The sequence below is a fragment of the Talpa occidentalis genome, unplaced genomic scaffold (genome assembly GCF_014898055.3).
Source record: "Talpa occidentalis isolate TD23 unplaced genomic scaffold, MPIMG_talOcc4v2.1, whole genome shotgun sequence".
Lineage (NCBI taxonomy): Eukaryota > Metazoa > Chordata > Mammalia > Eulipotyphla > Talpidae > Talpa > Talpa occidentalis.
The window spans coordinates 32,565,625-32,583,508 of NW_026555331.1; the positions used below are offsets into that span (position 1 = coordinate 32,565,625).

A 17,884-nucleotide genomic window follows, 5' to 3' on the forward strand; every position below is an offset into this window, starting at 1 on the left:
CATTTTTTCCTTTGTAACTTGTCTCAGTACACTTTTCTGAATATTAGAGAGGATGAGGCAGTTAAATCTCAGATAAGACTGTGAGGGAATAAGAGCTATACGTTCCAATTACCATCTTCTTGTGTTTGTAAAGGAAGTAAATTGTGTTCCTTTCTTGTTAAGTCTTTGTTTTAAGAGTTAATTGTCATAATCCCAGTTTCAGGACATGGTTGGCATTTTATGTTTGAGAGGTGCTAAGTTCAATACCTGGAATTTAACCAAAATTGTAGTTTACAGTCCAGCTTAAATCTGCCATTTCTGAGTAGCAAAGAGATTAAATGAAATTTGTTTGCCTCACCCAGAAAATTGTCACAGGCTGAGGAAAGTTCTGTTCAACTTGAGTAAAGAAGGATCTTAATGGTTTGCAGTGGTTGGGGTATTGAAATTACTTGGATGATTTCAGAATTAACAGATGTTCAATAAATGTTGAGTCTACAGTGGCCTAAATTGTGCTGTATATAATTTTAGCCCTAAGAGAAACTGAAGTATGTTCTGTGGAACCTTTTTCCCATATCTGTTAATATCCTTTGGAACATTCAAGAATTACTGGGGATGGAGAGAATGTTGGTTTAGATATATCTTTTAATTTATGCATTTGGATGGTACAGACCTTGTATACACTCCACAGTCTAGGAAGGATATAGAAGTGTCAGAAATGGTTATGTCTTTTGGATTTTAGAGTCAGTTGATAGGCACTGGTGACTAGGTGAGGATACCTTCCATGCTTTATCCAGAGTCAGGTATTGAACATGTAGCAACTCCTGGGTAAGAGCCCTCAAGTTACATAAAAAGAGGTAAATGTCCCAAAGTGCCTAAAAATATCTGTCGCAGTTAGTCCATTTCCATAGTTTCAGTCTCAGTAGGGAAGTTTATGTGTGCTTGTTTTTCCCCTTCACTCGGTCAACTTTCAAAATGCTATTTGAATTACTACACTGCTTTCCCTCGGGGTTGACTGGTTCCAATTTAGATTTTTAAGGGGTAGTGACCTGAAGAATATAGTATTGTGGGTGCCAGTGTTCCACCTCTTTGCAATGGTTCCATTTGCATGGCTTTCACACTGCAGGCATTTTTTTGAAAGATAGCTTTTAGAAAGTAATATTCTAGATGGTGATGATTTGGCTTACCTTTTCTGAAGATAGAAAACATAACCTCACTCTTTCTGGACTCTAGAATCAACTGATAGGCAGCTGGGGCAACTGATGAGGTGCCATTAAGTTGCTGCCAGATACTCAGGCAGGTCTGGAGGTAGGGAAAAACCAAAGAGCTGAGGTGTTGATTGTTCCTTGTGGTCTCTGGTATGCGGAGAATAACAAAGGGGGATAGAGAAAAGCTACACTTAGGCTGCTCTGAATGAATAGTTACTTGTATCTTCCAGAATATGGTAATTTGGTTTATGAAAAATTCTGATCTTGTAACTCTTATTTCCAACCCCTTAGATTTGTTCCCTTTGCCTGCCGTGACATTTGCCAGTATTTTTCTTTTTTTTTTTTAAGATTTTTATTTATTTATACAAGCAGGGTATAGTCATAAGCGAGGGAGGGTGAGAGAATTCACCAGAGTCAGAGCGGGGAGCATAGCAGGCAGAAGGACCGAAGTACACTGCTGAGGGGAGCAGTGGGCAGCAGGAGAGGTCTGCGCGCCATGTGGGACCCTCCCCTGGTGGCCGGGGAGCAGCCGGGGATCGAACCGGTGCTGCAGAGGCTGCGGGCAGCTTCGCAACCCAGCGTTCAACCTCTGCGCCACCGGGGAGGCCCATTGCTCATATTTTTCTAAGCTTATTCCAATATTCTCTTGCAGTCTAGGTTGGATGCTTCTGAGTTACCACAGACTTGTTTTTCATGTATTAATCAGCTGTCTCACTATATCACTTACGTGCCTGGTACCTAATACAGTCAAAAAGCCAGATTGAATAAAGACTAGGGCTTGAAACACACTATTCTCATTGATAAGCTTGTAGTTGGCGAGTCCAGAATGTTAGCATTTAAAATAATAGACACTAACGTAGAGTACATGTTAACCCATTTAATCCTCTTGACAACCCAGTGTGTAGTACTATTAGTTGCATTTAACAGGTAAGGAAATCAAAGTTTGAAAAAGTCGCATGATAATGAAACAAATTTGAAGGCCTTAATGCCAGAAATAAGGAAAATAGAGTACTTCAAACATTAAATATCTTCAGTTACTTTGTAAATTTGATAGGTTGGTGAGAGACCTTTGTTTCTCAGAAGGTTAAACTGATTCTCTCCCCTAGTTAGAGATAGTTGAAAATCTGGAGATGAGTTTAATAGCTTAAAAAAGCTGGCCACTGTCTCCACAGCCACTAGAGGGAGCAGGGACTCAGCAGTAAGTGAAGTAGAATTGAACTAAATGGAAGGTAGTTTTACTTCTCAGAAAGTAATGCCAACACAAATCATTATTTTACTTCCTGATGAGAATCTGTTTTCATTATCAAGTGGATGATTCTAAAGTAAACTGAAGGTGTAATATTTTGAGTCAATTCTTATATATGGAAAGAATCAAGATTTTTGGACAAGATAGGCTTAAGGAATGTTCTTTCCACTCTAGCACATTGCCCTTGGGGAGGACTTTCTGATGGAAAGACTTGTCTTGAAATATTTAGACTTAAGTATATTCAAAGCGTTTTGTTTATAAAGCATCACCTGGCTTCCAGGATACAATAGCTTCCCTGGGGTAGATGTCCTTTTGAGTTTCTTAACAAAACTATCACTTGTGTTCTTTGCTGCTCTAGGTACCTTGAACTGAAGTACATACAGTTGAAGTGTTCATTTGACTGTCCCACTGCCTTATTTTCCCAGGGACATATCCTTCCAGAACATTTGTACTTAATATGTGTATATGTGTCTTTGAACTAGTATTTTTTTCTTTCAGAAATGGTTTGAAAAGTAGAGAAACATACTTTACCATATACTTTAGATTTATCTGAGTTTTGCCATAGATAGATGTGGATTTATTGAATTCCGTTTAGATGTATATTTTTACTACTCACCCGGAGCCCTACCCTGTCACTGTCTACAGCTTCCCTCCTGATAGCTAGAGGAGCTTGCCCAGGGGCAAGAAAGATTAAACTTTTTTTATAAGCTTATTGGCTGTTTCTCATGTATCTATACCTTGCATTTAAAGTTAAGCAAAGAATCCAGTCTCTGGCCTCATGGCTCCAAGTCAGAGTTCAGCCAGATGGTCAGACTCGGAACAGGGCACAGATCTGGATTTGGCCTGCAGACTCGCGGGGGCCAGTGGCAAGCAATCAGCCATCAGGTCTTGGGCCACATCCCTAGGAGCTCCAAGTTGAGGTACACCAGTCGGCCTTACTATTCTTGCATATTATGGGGATCAGTGGAAAGCAGTCAGCCAGCTGGCCTCAGGACCCTGGAGCCTCTTAGCTCCAAGACCAAGGTCGATCAGCCAACCAGGCTTGGTCTGCAGGCTTACCAGGTTAGAGGCAAGAAGTCGGCCAGCAGGCCTTGGCCTCTGCGACCACGCTCAAAGCTCTGAGGTTGACCAGCCGACCAAACCTGATCTTGGGCTCTTCCTAAAGGTTCCTGTGGTGAACCAGCAGGCTTGGCTTGCACTCAGGGGTTAGCCAGTGCACTGGGCCCAGAGTTGGGCTTTGCCTCCAAGCGCAACAGTTTCAAGCTGGCCAGAACTAGATCCAGCCAGAAATGGAAACATACTGAACTACCTCCAACCAGTTCCAACCAGAAATAGAGTCTAGTGAGCTGCGGACAGTGTGTATACAGGACGGTAGGGCCACCACAAAAAAGATCAATGTCCTTCATGTGCTGGGAGGAAAACAGATGTGGTGGCCAGCTCTGCAAAGACACCAGAAGGCATTGGAGGAGAGAGACCTACCTTACTCCACGAGGGTCCTCAGGTGTGGATCAGGCTTCCCACAGGAGGTCCACTTTCCTGGGAAGCCCAAAGCAGCTTTCCCCTCTCCCTGGCCCTGTTTGGGGGACTTCAGTGAAAAAGATCCATACCCTCTGCCCTAGGACTCCCCTCCTCCACAAAGAGAAACTAAATGGCTCAGGAAAGGACACTTTACTTGTATTACAAGTGCTGTGAAATTGGCTGATATACCTTCTTTCCTTCCTTCCTTCTTTCCTTCTTCCCTCATTTAGCCTGCCTGCCTGCCTCAAAATATAAAAGTGATTATCCCATGAAAAAAAGAATAAGGTAAGCTAAGAATTACATACAGGATACCATTCTCTGAAATGGTGCATTTTAATACTGTATAAAAATTCAACTTGTTATACAAGTACATCTGTCCTACGATTTTATGCATACATCCATATACATATATCAAGGTAAATTCCAATACAAAAAATAGCTTTTCCTGTGGCCAGTGTTCTCGAGAAGTAAGACTGCAAACTTTCATTTTGTAGTCAAATAAGATCACAACTCTAAGGCAGGAGGAGACAAAAGCAAATCCTGTCTACAGCATGTTACAGAATACCTTGCATAGCTTATTCTCTTGGTAAACATTCTAGGATTCAGGATTTTTTTCTCTCAAATTTACACAAGTTAGTGCTTACTTTGGCCCATTCTATAGCAAACCAGCTTTCTCAGTACTTGTTATGTTTTACTTTACAGAATCAATAATAGCTTGAACTTTGGGACCCTGAACAGCTTTCACTGTAATCCTGGATACCATGGCATACAAACAATGTAGAGCATCTCTAATTTTCATCTGTATCTCAGGCGATTTTCCAGGGCTTCCATCCTCTGTGTCATTTCTTCTAGTAGATCTCAAATTAAGGAAGAGAAATCTGAATTGCCTAGTTTATTTTCATTCAAATACAACTTGATTTACTTACGTAAAAATAGGGCTGTTCTGAAAAATAAAAGGCTGCCCCCCCCCCTCGTTTTTTGTTAAGTATTTTAAAACCCTGACTTGTAAGTTTATACTAACAAATGCTATCAGGACTATAAATACATTCCAGGTTAAGTACTAACATCAGTCTAAATTATTATTATTTTTTTTGTAATTTGTAGCTCTACTCCCCTATTGCTTATAAATCAGTTTGCCATAGCCAGAACTGACTGGGAATGGGTGAAGAAGAGGGAAAGATCAGAACTTGGAAGTAAGATGGGACATCGTAAGATAAGGCAGATGGCGAGTTTATGCCGTTGACGCCAGCTACCGCTAAAGGGGAGAAGCCTTGAAGAATGCTGACCTATACTTTGTTTTAACTGACTTGGTTTTCCTTGGAAGTGGACTTTCAGCGGTATTGTGGGAAAGGGAGAGGAAGGGGCATTAGAGTAATTAGAGTGTGTTTGACCTCCTCCTTGTATGTTCCTTAATACCCTCCACCTGCCCCTTGGTGGCAGAAGAGAGCCCTCTACAACTGCTGTTAGATTATTTTAATCAGGAGGAGCATATTTCCAGCTTTCAGAAAGGGAATAGCTATATTCTGTTCCTTATTATACAAACCCATTGCACAGAGATAGTTCAAATTAAACCATCTCTCTACAGGGAGCTGATGCATGTTGAGGCAGATACTAGCCGGCTTTAGTAAGTTTACTGTAAGTTTAAGTTCAGAGCAGTTGGCAGGGTGTTGTGTGTGTAAAATCACAGAATCCCCATTTCTCCATTATCGCAAGCATTCCTTTTACTTGTAATATTTACTTGTAATACTGTTTTAATGAATCACTGGATCCTGCTGTTCCCTTGGTAGCATGCTTCATCCTTTACAGTGGCGATAAAAAAGATCTTTGCTGCCAAGGAACAAAAAAACCCAAAAGACAAACAAAACCAGTCCTCAGGCAACCACACATGACTAGTGTGGCTGTAGCGTGTCTTGTGGCCAGAGGAAAGGTTTGAGCTTAGAAGGAATTTGAAAATTATCCATTCTAAAACATTCTTTGCCTGTACACAGAGTACCCTTAATGTACACATCTCATGGGAGGCACATCTCTCCCATTTCCTCCCAGCAGTAAAGGAGTTAAACAAATCTGTTTTTTCTTTACTTTGCATACTAATTGACTGGCTTTATTGCTAAATTATCTAGAACAGCAGATAACAACTAAAGGCTTGACCCTTGCCGCTAAGCTTGACCTGCCCTTGGATCTCAAACAACTGCTTAAGTAAAAAACTTTTTCTGGCATTCATTATTCTTGACTTCATGTAAATGACTTCACCTGACATATGCCCACTTGTAGTATTTGTGAAGTTCTGATAATATTCTTTGCATTCCATACAGAAGCATGATATTAGCAAAGGATATAGCGCTGTGTTAATTTTCTTACTTCTTCATTCGCAAGGTTCTGGAACATTATAAGGTTTTCACATTTGCATTGATCATGTTTTCCTTCCAAAGGATTTCCTGAGAAAGCAGATGGAAAGCTTTTACCTCTATAACCCACCAGATTTCCCAAATGCATAAAATCAGTCTGAATCAGCATGTGAAGGAAACCATAGTGAAAGACACGTTCAACTTTTTCCATGTGGCCAGATCCAGTAAATACCAGGAAAGGGATTTATATGCTTCCAACACGGGAAGTGGCCTTTACTGTGGATTGGGGAAGACTACTATTTCTTTCAGTTTATTTTTTTTTTCTCACATAAGTTCTCTTTCCCCCATCCCATTTCCTGCTTCCTCCTGTCCTTTTCCTTCTTTTAAGCTGAGTTTATTCACAAGCTGAGAGGCTTTCAAATTACCATACAGTGGTATTTTACTTGGAATTACCTGAAGATTTTGTTGAATGGAAAAGTTTTTGTGTGGACCGTGAAAGATTGTCTTCTTCAAATAGATATCTGTGTTGCACTGCAAAATTAGAACAGGAAAGTAGGTCTTGGATATTTATGGTGACTGGCTGAGATTCTGTCAAGAGAAAGAAAACTGAAGTCAAACCTGCTTAACACAGTTACAGTTATAAAACAACCCTCAGTGGTCAGAGTAAGGTGCATGGTATTCCTAGCATGTGGAACAGTTTTACTTTGGAACTTACTGTAGCAAAAAGACTGTCAGCAGAAAGACTATTTCTAACTATGGTTTTAAAAATGTAGCAAAATGTTTCCTATCAGGTAGAGATAGAAAAATAAGTCATTATTGACAATTAAAATCTTACTTTTGATTTTTTACAGCTGTCTGAGGAGAAAGCATGGTGGAAGCATCCAATAAAGGGTCTAAAAACACTGCTTTAAAAAAATTACCTGTTGGGTAGATGGAGCTAGGAGGAATTATGCTCAGTAAAATAAGTCAGAAGGAAAAAGAAAAATATTGGATGATTTCACTTATAGGAGGAATATAGGGGAACCAAATAAGACATCAGTGTAAAAAAATAATAATACAAAACACAGCAAAATAAAACTGACAGTTATAAACCAGAGACATCCTGCAGGGGAGGAGGAGGGAGAGGGATCAGAGGGAGGGAGGAAGGATCACAGGGGACTGAGGTGATCGTGCACGGGTGCATTGGTGAAGGAAACTATGGGGACTAACTATGGGGGAAGAAAATATTGTTTAAAAATGAACAATGATGTGAAAAAAATTTAAGTTAAAAATTACCTGTTGGCTGATGGACCCTTTTTGGCAATTCCCTTGCTGGGGAATCCTGACTTCCACCTGAGTCTTCCAGAGCTGAGAGAAAAAAAAAAAGATGACCAAGAGGAGTGACAATTGTCCACTTGCAGGCATGTGTCCTTTGGGAAACTCATCCCAGACCAACTCCTTATCTGTCTGCCATAACCCAGGATATTTGATTTTATTTAGTAACACCACAGATTGAAAAGCAACTGGTTATTTAGATGATAATCCAAGATTACTCGAAGGCAGTTCTCTCCAGTTAGAGGAACCTGGACGTGTTATGTGCATCTTTTTCCGTAAGATTACGACCCCTTCCCCAATGGCATGTAGAAGGCAGGGTGAGAATAAAACTTGAAGTTGTCCAAGGATTAAGCTGAACTGGCAGCATCTCCACTTGAGGGCATTTCAACTTGAGTCAAATAGAACATTAATTATCTGGGCCTCCCTGGTGGTGCAGGTGGTTGAGCACCACACTGTGAAGCTGTCCGTAGCCTCTGCAGTGGGGGTTCAATCCCAGCTGGCCAGGAAGAAACCCACATGGCACGAAAGACCTCCCCTGACTCGCCTGCTGCTCCCCTCAGCAGTGTATTTCATCAGTCTGCCTTTTCTGTTCCCCGCTCTGTCTCTGGTGAATCCTCTCACTCTCCCACACCTCTAGCCTATACCCCGATTCTTGTATAAATAAATAAATCTAAAAAAAAAAAAGAAAGAACATTAATTATCTACTTGGATTAGAAATCTGAAAGGCCTCCTCTCTCTGGTCCCCCTTCATCTCATTGTTTTTTGTTTTTGTTTGTTTTTTAAAGATTGATTGATTTATGCACAAGAGCTGGGGTACAGGCAAGAGGTGCAGGGGATGAGAGGATTCACCAGAGACAGAGTGGGGAGCAGAACAGGCAGACTGACTGAAGTACACTGCTGAGGGTAGCAGCAGGTGAGACAGGAGAGGTTTGCCGTGCCATGTGGGTTGCTCCTTGGCTGGCTGGGGATTGAACTCGTGCTGTAGAGGCCATGGATTACTTCATACTGCAATGCTTAACCCCTTGCACCACCAGGGAGGCCCTGTTTTTTATTTTCTTTAGAGGATATAGGCACATCCCTTAGACTGGGATTTTATTGGTAACTGAACCTGGGACATGAGGAAAAGGAAAAATGGGCAGAATTGCTATATATAACCATAGCTGGCAAAATGAGTGAACAGGAGAAAAGCATACAGAACTCATACATAAAAAATACAAATTCTAAAGAGCAGTTCTGTTCTGTAAACAGTAGTCCACAAAGGAAGCATTCTTTCATTTTCAACAGTGGGCTTGGAAGGACTACTGTCCTGTCCATTCTGATTACAGGCATATCCTGAAATTGGCAGTGGCTCTCCTGATACATACAATGGCCGTGTCTTAGTGAAACAATCATCTCTATTAAATACGCTGGTATAGTCAGTACACTTATACTGCTCAGCACACAGCAAGCACTCAGGCAATATTAGTTATCACTTTTATATTCTCCCCTGTTCCACATTTTGTACTTAGTGTTTCTTAGCATCACCCACCCTGCCCACTGTGGAGGCACTTTTTTGGAACACTGAAAGAATGGGTAGAAAAGTTCTCATTCAAGGGTTCTTGCTGTCCTGTTTGCTGAGATGTAAGTTATAATACCTTCGCATATGCCTTTCTTTAGCTTTTCACTTATCTCGGCCATTGTGCTGAAATCTTCGGCGTAGAAGAGATGCTTGCTTGTAGGCTCAGAGGCAATCTCTTGCAGTTCTTCCTCAATGGCTTTTCCTACCCCAACAGCATACATAGTTACACCTAAGGGGCAGAGCAAATTAAGAACAAGGAAGTTAGAGCTGTGTTCCCAGGGTCTGAAGTCGTGGGTACTATATGCAAAGCTAGCTAGATATTAAGTGAGGAGATTTGAGAAGTCCGTGTCAACCACTCTCTATTTTTCCACCATTTGAATTTTGACCCTATGAGCAAGAGGAAGATCCAAGACAGGAATGTGAAGCATGTAGGAGAGGTTGGGGGAGTTAGATCTCCAACCTGTGTTGCTCAGCACTAAGCAAGGTAACTTAAGTCTTTCACTTTTCTTTGAATTAGCCTTGTGGATAAAGTAGAAAAGAGCATTATCTAATGCTTACTAAATGGGAATCTCTTCTTCTGAGAGAATTTTAAGAAGCAAGTCAATATATGACCTTATAACCTAGTTTCTGCATTTCAGAGGTACAGGATAAGACTGTTAAGCAACCAGGGGGTCAAGCAAAGCTGCATCCTGCCCAACCCTCTTGGAAGGATGAAGTCTTGTGAGGAGGTCCTAAGCTGAAAAGGAGAATCTGTAGACTGTAGGAAACCCTCAAAGGCAGAACTAGGATAAACCCAAGTATCAACATCAGATTTCAACAGGGATGTGAGATTTTTCCAAAAGCTTTTCTAAATGATTAGAAATACATTTCCTTTGAAAGCAACAAATAAAAACTCAAGTTCTACTTGTTTTTCAATATTTTCAGCATTGTTATCTCATTTTGGCTAACTCATTAGACCACATTTTTTAAAAATACACATAAAATGACTCCTTAAATCAAGGCACAGGAGTTATGCCTTGTTCTAAGTCAGTGTAAGGGCAGTAGTCCACTGTGACTTTTATGCACAACTTCCTAAAAAGGATAACTACCATTTTCAGATGGTGTTAACTACACTTGGGAGTAATTAAATTCATTTTGAGGATGTCACTTCAGATAAACCTTGTTGATTCAGAATCAAATAAATATCTATTTCATCTACCACCTGTCTTTAGGTAATTCCTGGAAAGCTGAGTAGAGGAACGGTTAAGGTGGTCTCGCTGAGATAATAAGAGGGCTAAACAATTTTTGGAGACAAGATGCTTTCCTAGATATCTTTAAGAATATAAGCTAAAGAAGCCCCTGGGTTTGACATGAGCTCTATCTAGCAGGCTAGTCTAGAAACAGAGAAACTGGAAGTGAGCAGCTGATTTTACAATCCACCCAGATGATTCAGGGCACAACACTTTTGGTGGCTATTACTCTACTAGGCTCAGAGAAGCAGAATGAATAGTGAGTATGGAAGGGCTTCCCATTACAAGGAGAGTGATTGATGCTGATGTGACCCAGTCTTTCTGTGAGGACGAATGGTGTTCACTGATGGGGTTGCTAGTACCTTCACTCCTTTGTTCATTCTCTCAGTAAGTATTAGTCATGCACATGCTATCTGCCAGGCCTGATGCAGGCACTGGAGCCATAAAATTAATGAAGCCCTCATCTGTGCACACCCTTCCCCCCTCTATTACGACCTCTTAAAGCAATTTGCCCTCAACAAGTCCTTAAGGAAAGTAGCTTTTAAGTAAAATGCTTTAATACCTCCAGTTTTCTCATCGCCCCAGGAAATCCAGACACTTGACCTTACACTGTTTCTACCAACCACCCTCGCTTTGGATTTTCATTTTTCAAAGGCCATAGTCCTCTGCCATACTTCATGTCTATATGCAACTAAAGAAAGCTCAAGTGCCTCCTTGCAGTATACATGGGATCAGAAAATCCATAGGGAAGAGGCTGAGCTTTAGTGAGTGACAAGAGTTTAGAATCATAATCTCCTCCAACATTTTTATTTTCTCAAAAGCTTTTTTGCCTCCTGCAAGCCCAAGAGTATTTTCTATCCCAAGGCAATTACACCCTTAGAGTGTCCACTTGAAGTACTGATTTTTTTTAAATTAAAATATCAGTAAAAGTTCTTCCCACTAGGAATCTATTTTACCAAATTCTTCAGGTAATTCAAAAGCAACCAAACCGGTTTTGGGGAACTCTTGTATATTTTTCTGTGATCAAGTAACAAGCTGATTCTCTCCACTGGACACCACACACTGACTAGTGGGCTGCAGTAGGTGAGAACTCAGGTTGTTCTGTGTGTAGACTAACTGCTCTCTCCTTCCCCAGAATTCTTCCCCAGAATCTCTTACCCTCTGGTGGTGCTGATAAGGCCTGTAGATGGCAGTTTTGTAAAGATGTATGTAGCAAATGACAGGAATCCCTTCCATACTCTCAAAGAAATCTCACTTGTATGCCCAGTGACCACTGCAGGAGTTAAAGAAACTGGGACCTTGAGTGGTTTAAGCCACACATCCATCCCACATTACCATTGGCCTTGGCTTTACTGGCCCACTCGGAGACGTCATCCTGAGCCCGTCCGTCTGTGAACACGATGGCCACTCTCGGCACCCGGGCGGAAAGAGGCCTGGCCCCTTCTCCTTGGGTAAAACTTCTCTCAAACATGTGCTTCAGGGCTAGGCCAGTCATAGAGCCCTTGCCCATGTACTTCATGTAGACCACAGCTTTTTTCATGTCTTTGGCCGAGCTGAAGTTTTTCAGGGTAAACTCTGTGCGGACCTGTGTGGAATATTGGAGCAGCCCCACTCGAGCAGCTTTGGGGGAAATCTCTAAGGAATCTATAATTCCAGTGACAAACTGCTTCACAATCTCAAAATTCTCTTCCCCAAGGCTCTTGGATCCGTCAATCACAAAGACCAAGTCAATTGGGCCTTCCGTGCATCCTATAGGAATGAAAGGAAAGTTGAGAAATTTAAGTGATAAAAAGTCACGTGCACAAGAGTAGGAGGAAATCATGGTGTGCCTGGACACACAGGAGGAACTGCAAAAGTAACAAGCAACAGTACTTTTTACATTTCTCTTAAGGAGCTTGTCACAAGTAAAAACACAGCAAAGGTACAAATTGTCCAGGAAACCAGGTCCACACTGTACTCTGGGTCACTCACAGCTAGGTCTGGGAGGGGCTGTGGGTCAAGTACATTGAAGGGTCTGACAGCACCCCAAAAAATTCCTATGACTACTCCACAAGGATAATAGCACCCTAGTGCGGGCTTTCTGTGATATAACAGAGGACGTTCTTCAAATTCAGTCCAACCGTCATTGCTTTTGGAGAAGCTTTGCAGCTTCTACTTGTACCCCTAACACTACTAATTCATTCAACCAACATTTGCTAATGGAGCTCTGGAATCATGCGAGGCACAGCAGGATGACAGTGAGGACCAAGGCCCTGGCACCAAGTGCTTAAATTCCAGGGAACTCCGTGCACTACTCCACCCTTACAATATAGCTCCTGATGATGTGCTGGGCTCTTCCTCTAGTCTGCCAGTTCCTCCTCAGCAGGGGCCAAGTCTCATTCATTTCTTTGTCCCAACACCTGGCACACAATTCAACCAGTGCTTGGTAACAGAATAAATGAAAACAGTGGCATCCATTACACAGCACACCTGTAAGTGCCCTACTGAGCCACACTAACTGAAAAATAAATTACCACTCTGGATTCTTTCTGTAGAAGCTTCTCAGGAAACTCAGGTGGCTGACAGTAAAAGCTTTATGTAAGTACTTAAGCAATCTGGGTGTGGAAAATTTTTCGTTATTTAGGGCCATATAAAAAATATTACAGATCCCAAATGGATGATCTCATTTCAAACAGCCTACAGTATGCAAGAAAATGTTTTATACAGCAAGCAGCTGTCTAACATTTGAAAGTGAAGCAAAAAAATACAATCAAATAAAGGCACACACATGCAAAAGTATTTCTATGCCTGGCTTGACTAACAGGCTAATATAATGACTTATATTTGTGTGTGTGTTGGGACATTTGGTTCCTCTTTCTCTATTAAATGATTGTCCTCATTACTCAGCCTATTGATCCTTTATCAGTGAAAGAGGAAAAGGTCAATTTAGAGCTTCATTTATATTCATAGCCTCTTTTTGAACAAACCAAAAAAAAAGACTCAGACAGTGTGCACATGGCAGATTGAAATCCAGCAGATTTCAGAAATATTAGAATATTGTTTCAGCAGCAAGTCTGTTGTCTCCTCTTCCCCATAGAACAAAACCAGACTTGCAGCCTCCTTGTAATGGAGGGCAGAGGCTTCTCCAGAAAGCAAGAATGCTGGGTAGAATGGAAAGGCGGTGCCAGACATTTGCTTTTAGCCCAGGAAGAATGGCTGGCTACTTGTTAGCAGGAGAGTCGTGCTAATGTTCCTTGGTCATTTTCCTTCCGTGGTTAAGTTAATGAGACTAGAATGGAGCTGTGATTTGCTTCCAGCCCTTAATTTCCAGAGGTGCAGACCGTTAGGGCTGGACATGAGCTTTAAAGGTCACTGAGTGTAACCTTCCTTGTTGCTTTCATCTTTACAACATCAATACCCTGTAGTTACTGGGCCTGATCAACATTCCCTAAGAAGAGCAAACACCTCACCTCACGACTAGAGCCCTGTCTTTGGGCAGCTCTTGGTGGGTACAATACCTATCGCTAAATGAGCACTTTGCATGTGCCAGCACAGAGGTAGGCACTTTCAAATACATGACCAAATTTTTCTCAAGGCAATTCTGTGAAGCATTATCTTCATACAATAGGTGAAGGCACTGACACCAAAGAGAAGTAATTTGTCCAAGGTCACACAAGTATGAGTAGGGGTTCAAATCCAAGCCTGTCTTACTGAAGCTCATGATCTTATCTAATTAATCATACAGCTTATCTTAGAGTGTTTCTGTCTTCATGCTGAACTGTAGCTTCTGCCTAATTTCCTTTCCCTGGAGTGAGCGGGTCATATAAATCATGAATGAGGTGACTGTCGCTTAAGTATTTGATCCCCACTTTATTTTTCTCTACAAAGATCCTGAATTTATTTATTTTTCACTTCACACTATACTGAACTTCCTCACCATGATGCTTATTCTTTCTAAATCTTGCTTGTCTCTATCTTCCTTTAATTTTTTAAAAAAAATATACACTGGGAATAAAATGTGTGCGTGTCTATCAATCAATCAATCATGAGGCTGTATGTTGGAGGGAGCCTCTTACAAAATACATAAACACTAAAAAAACTATAAAAACTTTTTAGGATCATACTTTCTTTTTTTAAGTCTAAAATATCTTGGGGATTAATCTAGAGACCCTTCATTCTTTTTAACAGCTGCATAGCATTCTATTGTTTGATGTAACACAATTTAGTCTCTTATGGATGAACATTTAGCTTGTTTCCATTTTTTTTTTTGCTGCTACAAATAATGTTGCACAAAACATCTTTATACAATATATGGCTCTATGAACATGTGGACATATCAGTAGGATAAACTCCTAAAAGTAGAACTACCTTTAAAATATTGCCACTGTCTTCCTAGATGTAATACCAATTTAGAAACCTAGTGATAAATTTATAGTTACCTATTAAAATATACTTTGCCAATATAAGGAATCATTAAATTTCTTTTTAATCTCTGATAACTAATCGGTTTTTTAAAAAGGTGCCATAGCTTTAATCTCTTAATATTTCCTCTTTTTTCTTTCACAGTCTTTATGTTTCATGTTATATCATATTGAGAAAGACCTTTTCACCTTTGAGATTACAAAATAATTCTCTCAAGATTTTTCCTGCTACTTTGTAGTTTTGTGGGGATTTTTTTGTTTGCTTAAGCCTTTGATCCATCTCACTCTCCTTAAAGTACAATGTCCAGAACTGAGTGTAATTGCCCAGCACAGAGCACAGCCAAGTCCTGCCTCCCTCATTCCAGCCTAAGATCTTATTCTTATTCAGCCTAAGAACATGCTAGCTTTTTGATTGATAGTGAACTTACTGTCTTTAACTAAAACAAAAGTTTTTCCACAAGTGCTACAGTTCAACTCTCCAGCCCCATTCTGTATTTATGCCCATTTACATATTTATATTTATGGGAGAAACAGAGGTGAGGGATTTGTTCCCTGAAAGGACTCCAAATGCAGTTGCTCCCAAAACAAACCAAAGCAGAAGGCCAAGTTCAGATCACTTACTCTTGCACCGTCTTCTGTCTTCGGCTAGAACAAATCCCTCTGAGCATTTGCAGGTATAGGAATCGCCATGATTAACACAAATGTGTTCACAGCCATGGTGGGTCGATTTGCAGATGTCCTTCCCTGGGGAAAGTGGAGAGAGTGAGCAACCCTGACAGCAGAGAAGTGAGCTGGACAGACTAGTTACAGCAGGAGAGATCACGGAAGTAACCCATTGTTTAAATATACGTTCTATTTAAACCACCTTCATAACATTTGCTTTTCTCATCCAATACTTTGAATAGGTATGGTAAGGGAAAAGTTCTCAGAGGCTCTCACTCCTACCAGCCTGAGTGGTAAGACAGGTGATTGGGTATCCTAGACTTATTATTATTGTTGTTGTAACATTGGTTTATGATGTTGTAGAGCTGGGATTATTATTTTCAGAATTGTTTGGGGTGCTTTGGGTTCTGATTTTTCCAAGTTAGTGGTTTTCCCTTCAAAGACATTCCAAATACTCCAGTTTTCATTGTCTAATGAACATTGCTCATGTGTGAGGTACTTTAAGTTCTTCAAAGTAGCAACAGCTCTTTAATCTTCACAACATCCTGTGAGAGAAGGCAGGCAGGGATAATTACACCCAACTTAGAAATGAAGACAAGTGTCAGAGTTGCCCAAGGTCATGCAGCAAATTGATGACACAGCTAAGGCATGAGGGCCCCTGAATATCTTCCCCCATGGCATGAAAATCTGCAGTTCTTTTTTGTCTTTAGGTCCCTAAAAGTAGAAGCTTCCTACCAAACTGAAACGGGGCTATAGATCCCTCTAGGGAATGAAATGATGGGACCAGATTAGTGATCAAATTCTTCAGGGAGAAGTTGTGCTTCTGATTACTAAATGTGATGGATGAATAAATGGTGGCTATGTATATGCTCATGTTCACTGAAATAAAAAGATGAACAAACAGCTTATGCAGAATTAATGGACAGAATTCTAGGCTTTCTCTCTATGCAGTGTCCATAGAAGGGATACCATAGCGTAAAGGCAAAACAAAGCACAGGAAGACCTTCAAACTTACACCAAGGTCCCACAGGCATCCCAGGACTAGAGAGAACTCCTTGCTAAAGGTAGAAGCCCCTCATCCTGTTGTAAGCATGAGGGCAGTGAGTTCCATCCAATCCAGCTTTGCTCATCTGTGGAGTACCCCACTTGGCTCAAAGGAAATTGTGAGGAATTTCCCCAAATCAAACTCAAAAACAATTTCTTTTGTTTCAATAAAAAATGGGCCATTCTTCCCACTAAGGCAGTCATAAAAGCAAATAGACAGTGTCAAAACACTCAAAGCAGGTATTAACAGCTCAGAATCCAAAAGAACAGAAAAATCCCTGTCCTGTGTTCTTCTAACACCCACCTTGAGGATCTAGGGTGGCCCTACCTCTTTCTTCCTTTGGGGCTGTGTTAGTTTATTTAATGTGTCAACTTGGCTAAACTGTGGTACCCAGTTGGTTGGTCAAATACTAGTCTAAATGCTGCTGTAAGAATATTTTTAAAATAAAATTAACATTTAGGGGCCTCCTTGGTGGCACAGGCATTTGAGTGCAGCACTGTGAGGCTGCTCGATCCCTGCCGGCTGCGGAGCAACCCAAATGGCGCGGCAGACCTCTCCTGTCTCGCCCGCTGCTCCCCTCAGCAGTGTATTTCAGTCATTCTGCCTGTTCTGTTCCCCACTCTGTCTCTGGTGAATCCTCTCAACCTCCCGCACATCTGGCCTGTATCCCAGTTCTTGTATAAATAAATAAATCTTTAAAAAAAATAAAATAAAAATAAAATTAACATTTAAGTAACAGACTGAGTAAAGCAGACAATCCACCATAATATCAGAGTCCCTCATCTTAAGAATCTTAAGAGAAAAAAGACCGTGTTCCCCAAATGGAGAAGGAATTCTGCTTCCAAACTGCCTTTGGGCTAGAGCTGCAACCTCAGTTCTTCTTGGGTCTCTGGCCTGCCAGTCTACCCTGTAATATCACACTTGTCAAACCCATAATTACCGTCTGTCTACATGTCTCAGTCTCTATGTCTCTTTCTTACTTTGTACACACACACACACAACCTATTGGTTCTGTTTCTCTGGAGACTCCCGACTTTTTTTTAAGGTTTATTTATTTATGCATACAAGAGTAAGGGTGCAGGCCAGAGATGAGTGTGGTGAGAGGATTCACCAGAGACAGAGTGGGGAGCAGAACAGATAGATGTACTGAAATACACTGCTGAGGGGAGTAGCAGGCAAGACAGGAGAAGTCTGCTGTACCATGTAGGTCACCTCCCGGGCCAGGAATCAAACTCCTGCCGCAGTGGCTGTGGATAGCTTCAGAGTGCTGCAACTTAATCCCTTATGCCACCAGCGAGTCCCATGGAGAATCCTGACTTTTAAGTAAACTCTCAGAATCTATTCTGAGTGAGTTACAGAGCAAGTGACAGAGAGAATGGCTA

At 41.1% G+C, this 17,884-nt stretch overlaps 1 protein-coding gene across 2 annotated transcripts in view; it reads right to left on the reverse strand.

Moving 5' to 3' along the window:
• Window positions 1-4,262: 4,262 nt before the first annotated feature.
• Window positions 4,263-17,884, reverse strand: part of MATN2 (matrilin 2) — a 120,595-nt gene continuing 106,973 nt past the window's right edge. The window contains exons 13-19 of one of the 2 annotated variants that reach the window (XM_037503630.2): window positions 15,416-15,538; window positions 11,730-12,143; window positions 9,242-9,394; window positions 7,569-7,640; window positions 6,747-6,824; window positions 6,285-6,383; window positions 4,263-4,799 (exon numbers count right to left, since the gene is read on the reverse strand). In XM_037503630.2, the coding sequence (XP_037359527.1) occupies window positions 4,744-4,799; window positions 6,285-6,383; window positions 6,747-6,824; window positions 7,569-7,640; window positions 9,242-9,394; window positions 11,730-12,143; window positions 15,416-15,538 (995 nt within the window). In that variant the 3' untranslated portion in view covers window positions 4,263-4,743. Of the gene's footprint in view, window positions 4,800-6,284; window positions 6,384-6,746; window positions 6,882-7,568; window positions 7,641-9,241; window positions 9,395-11,729; window positions 12,144-15,415; window positions 15,539-17,884 lie in introns of both variants that reach the window. The other variant, XM_037503622.2, reaches the window with a different exon arrangement.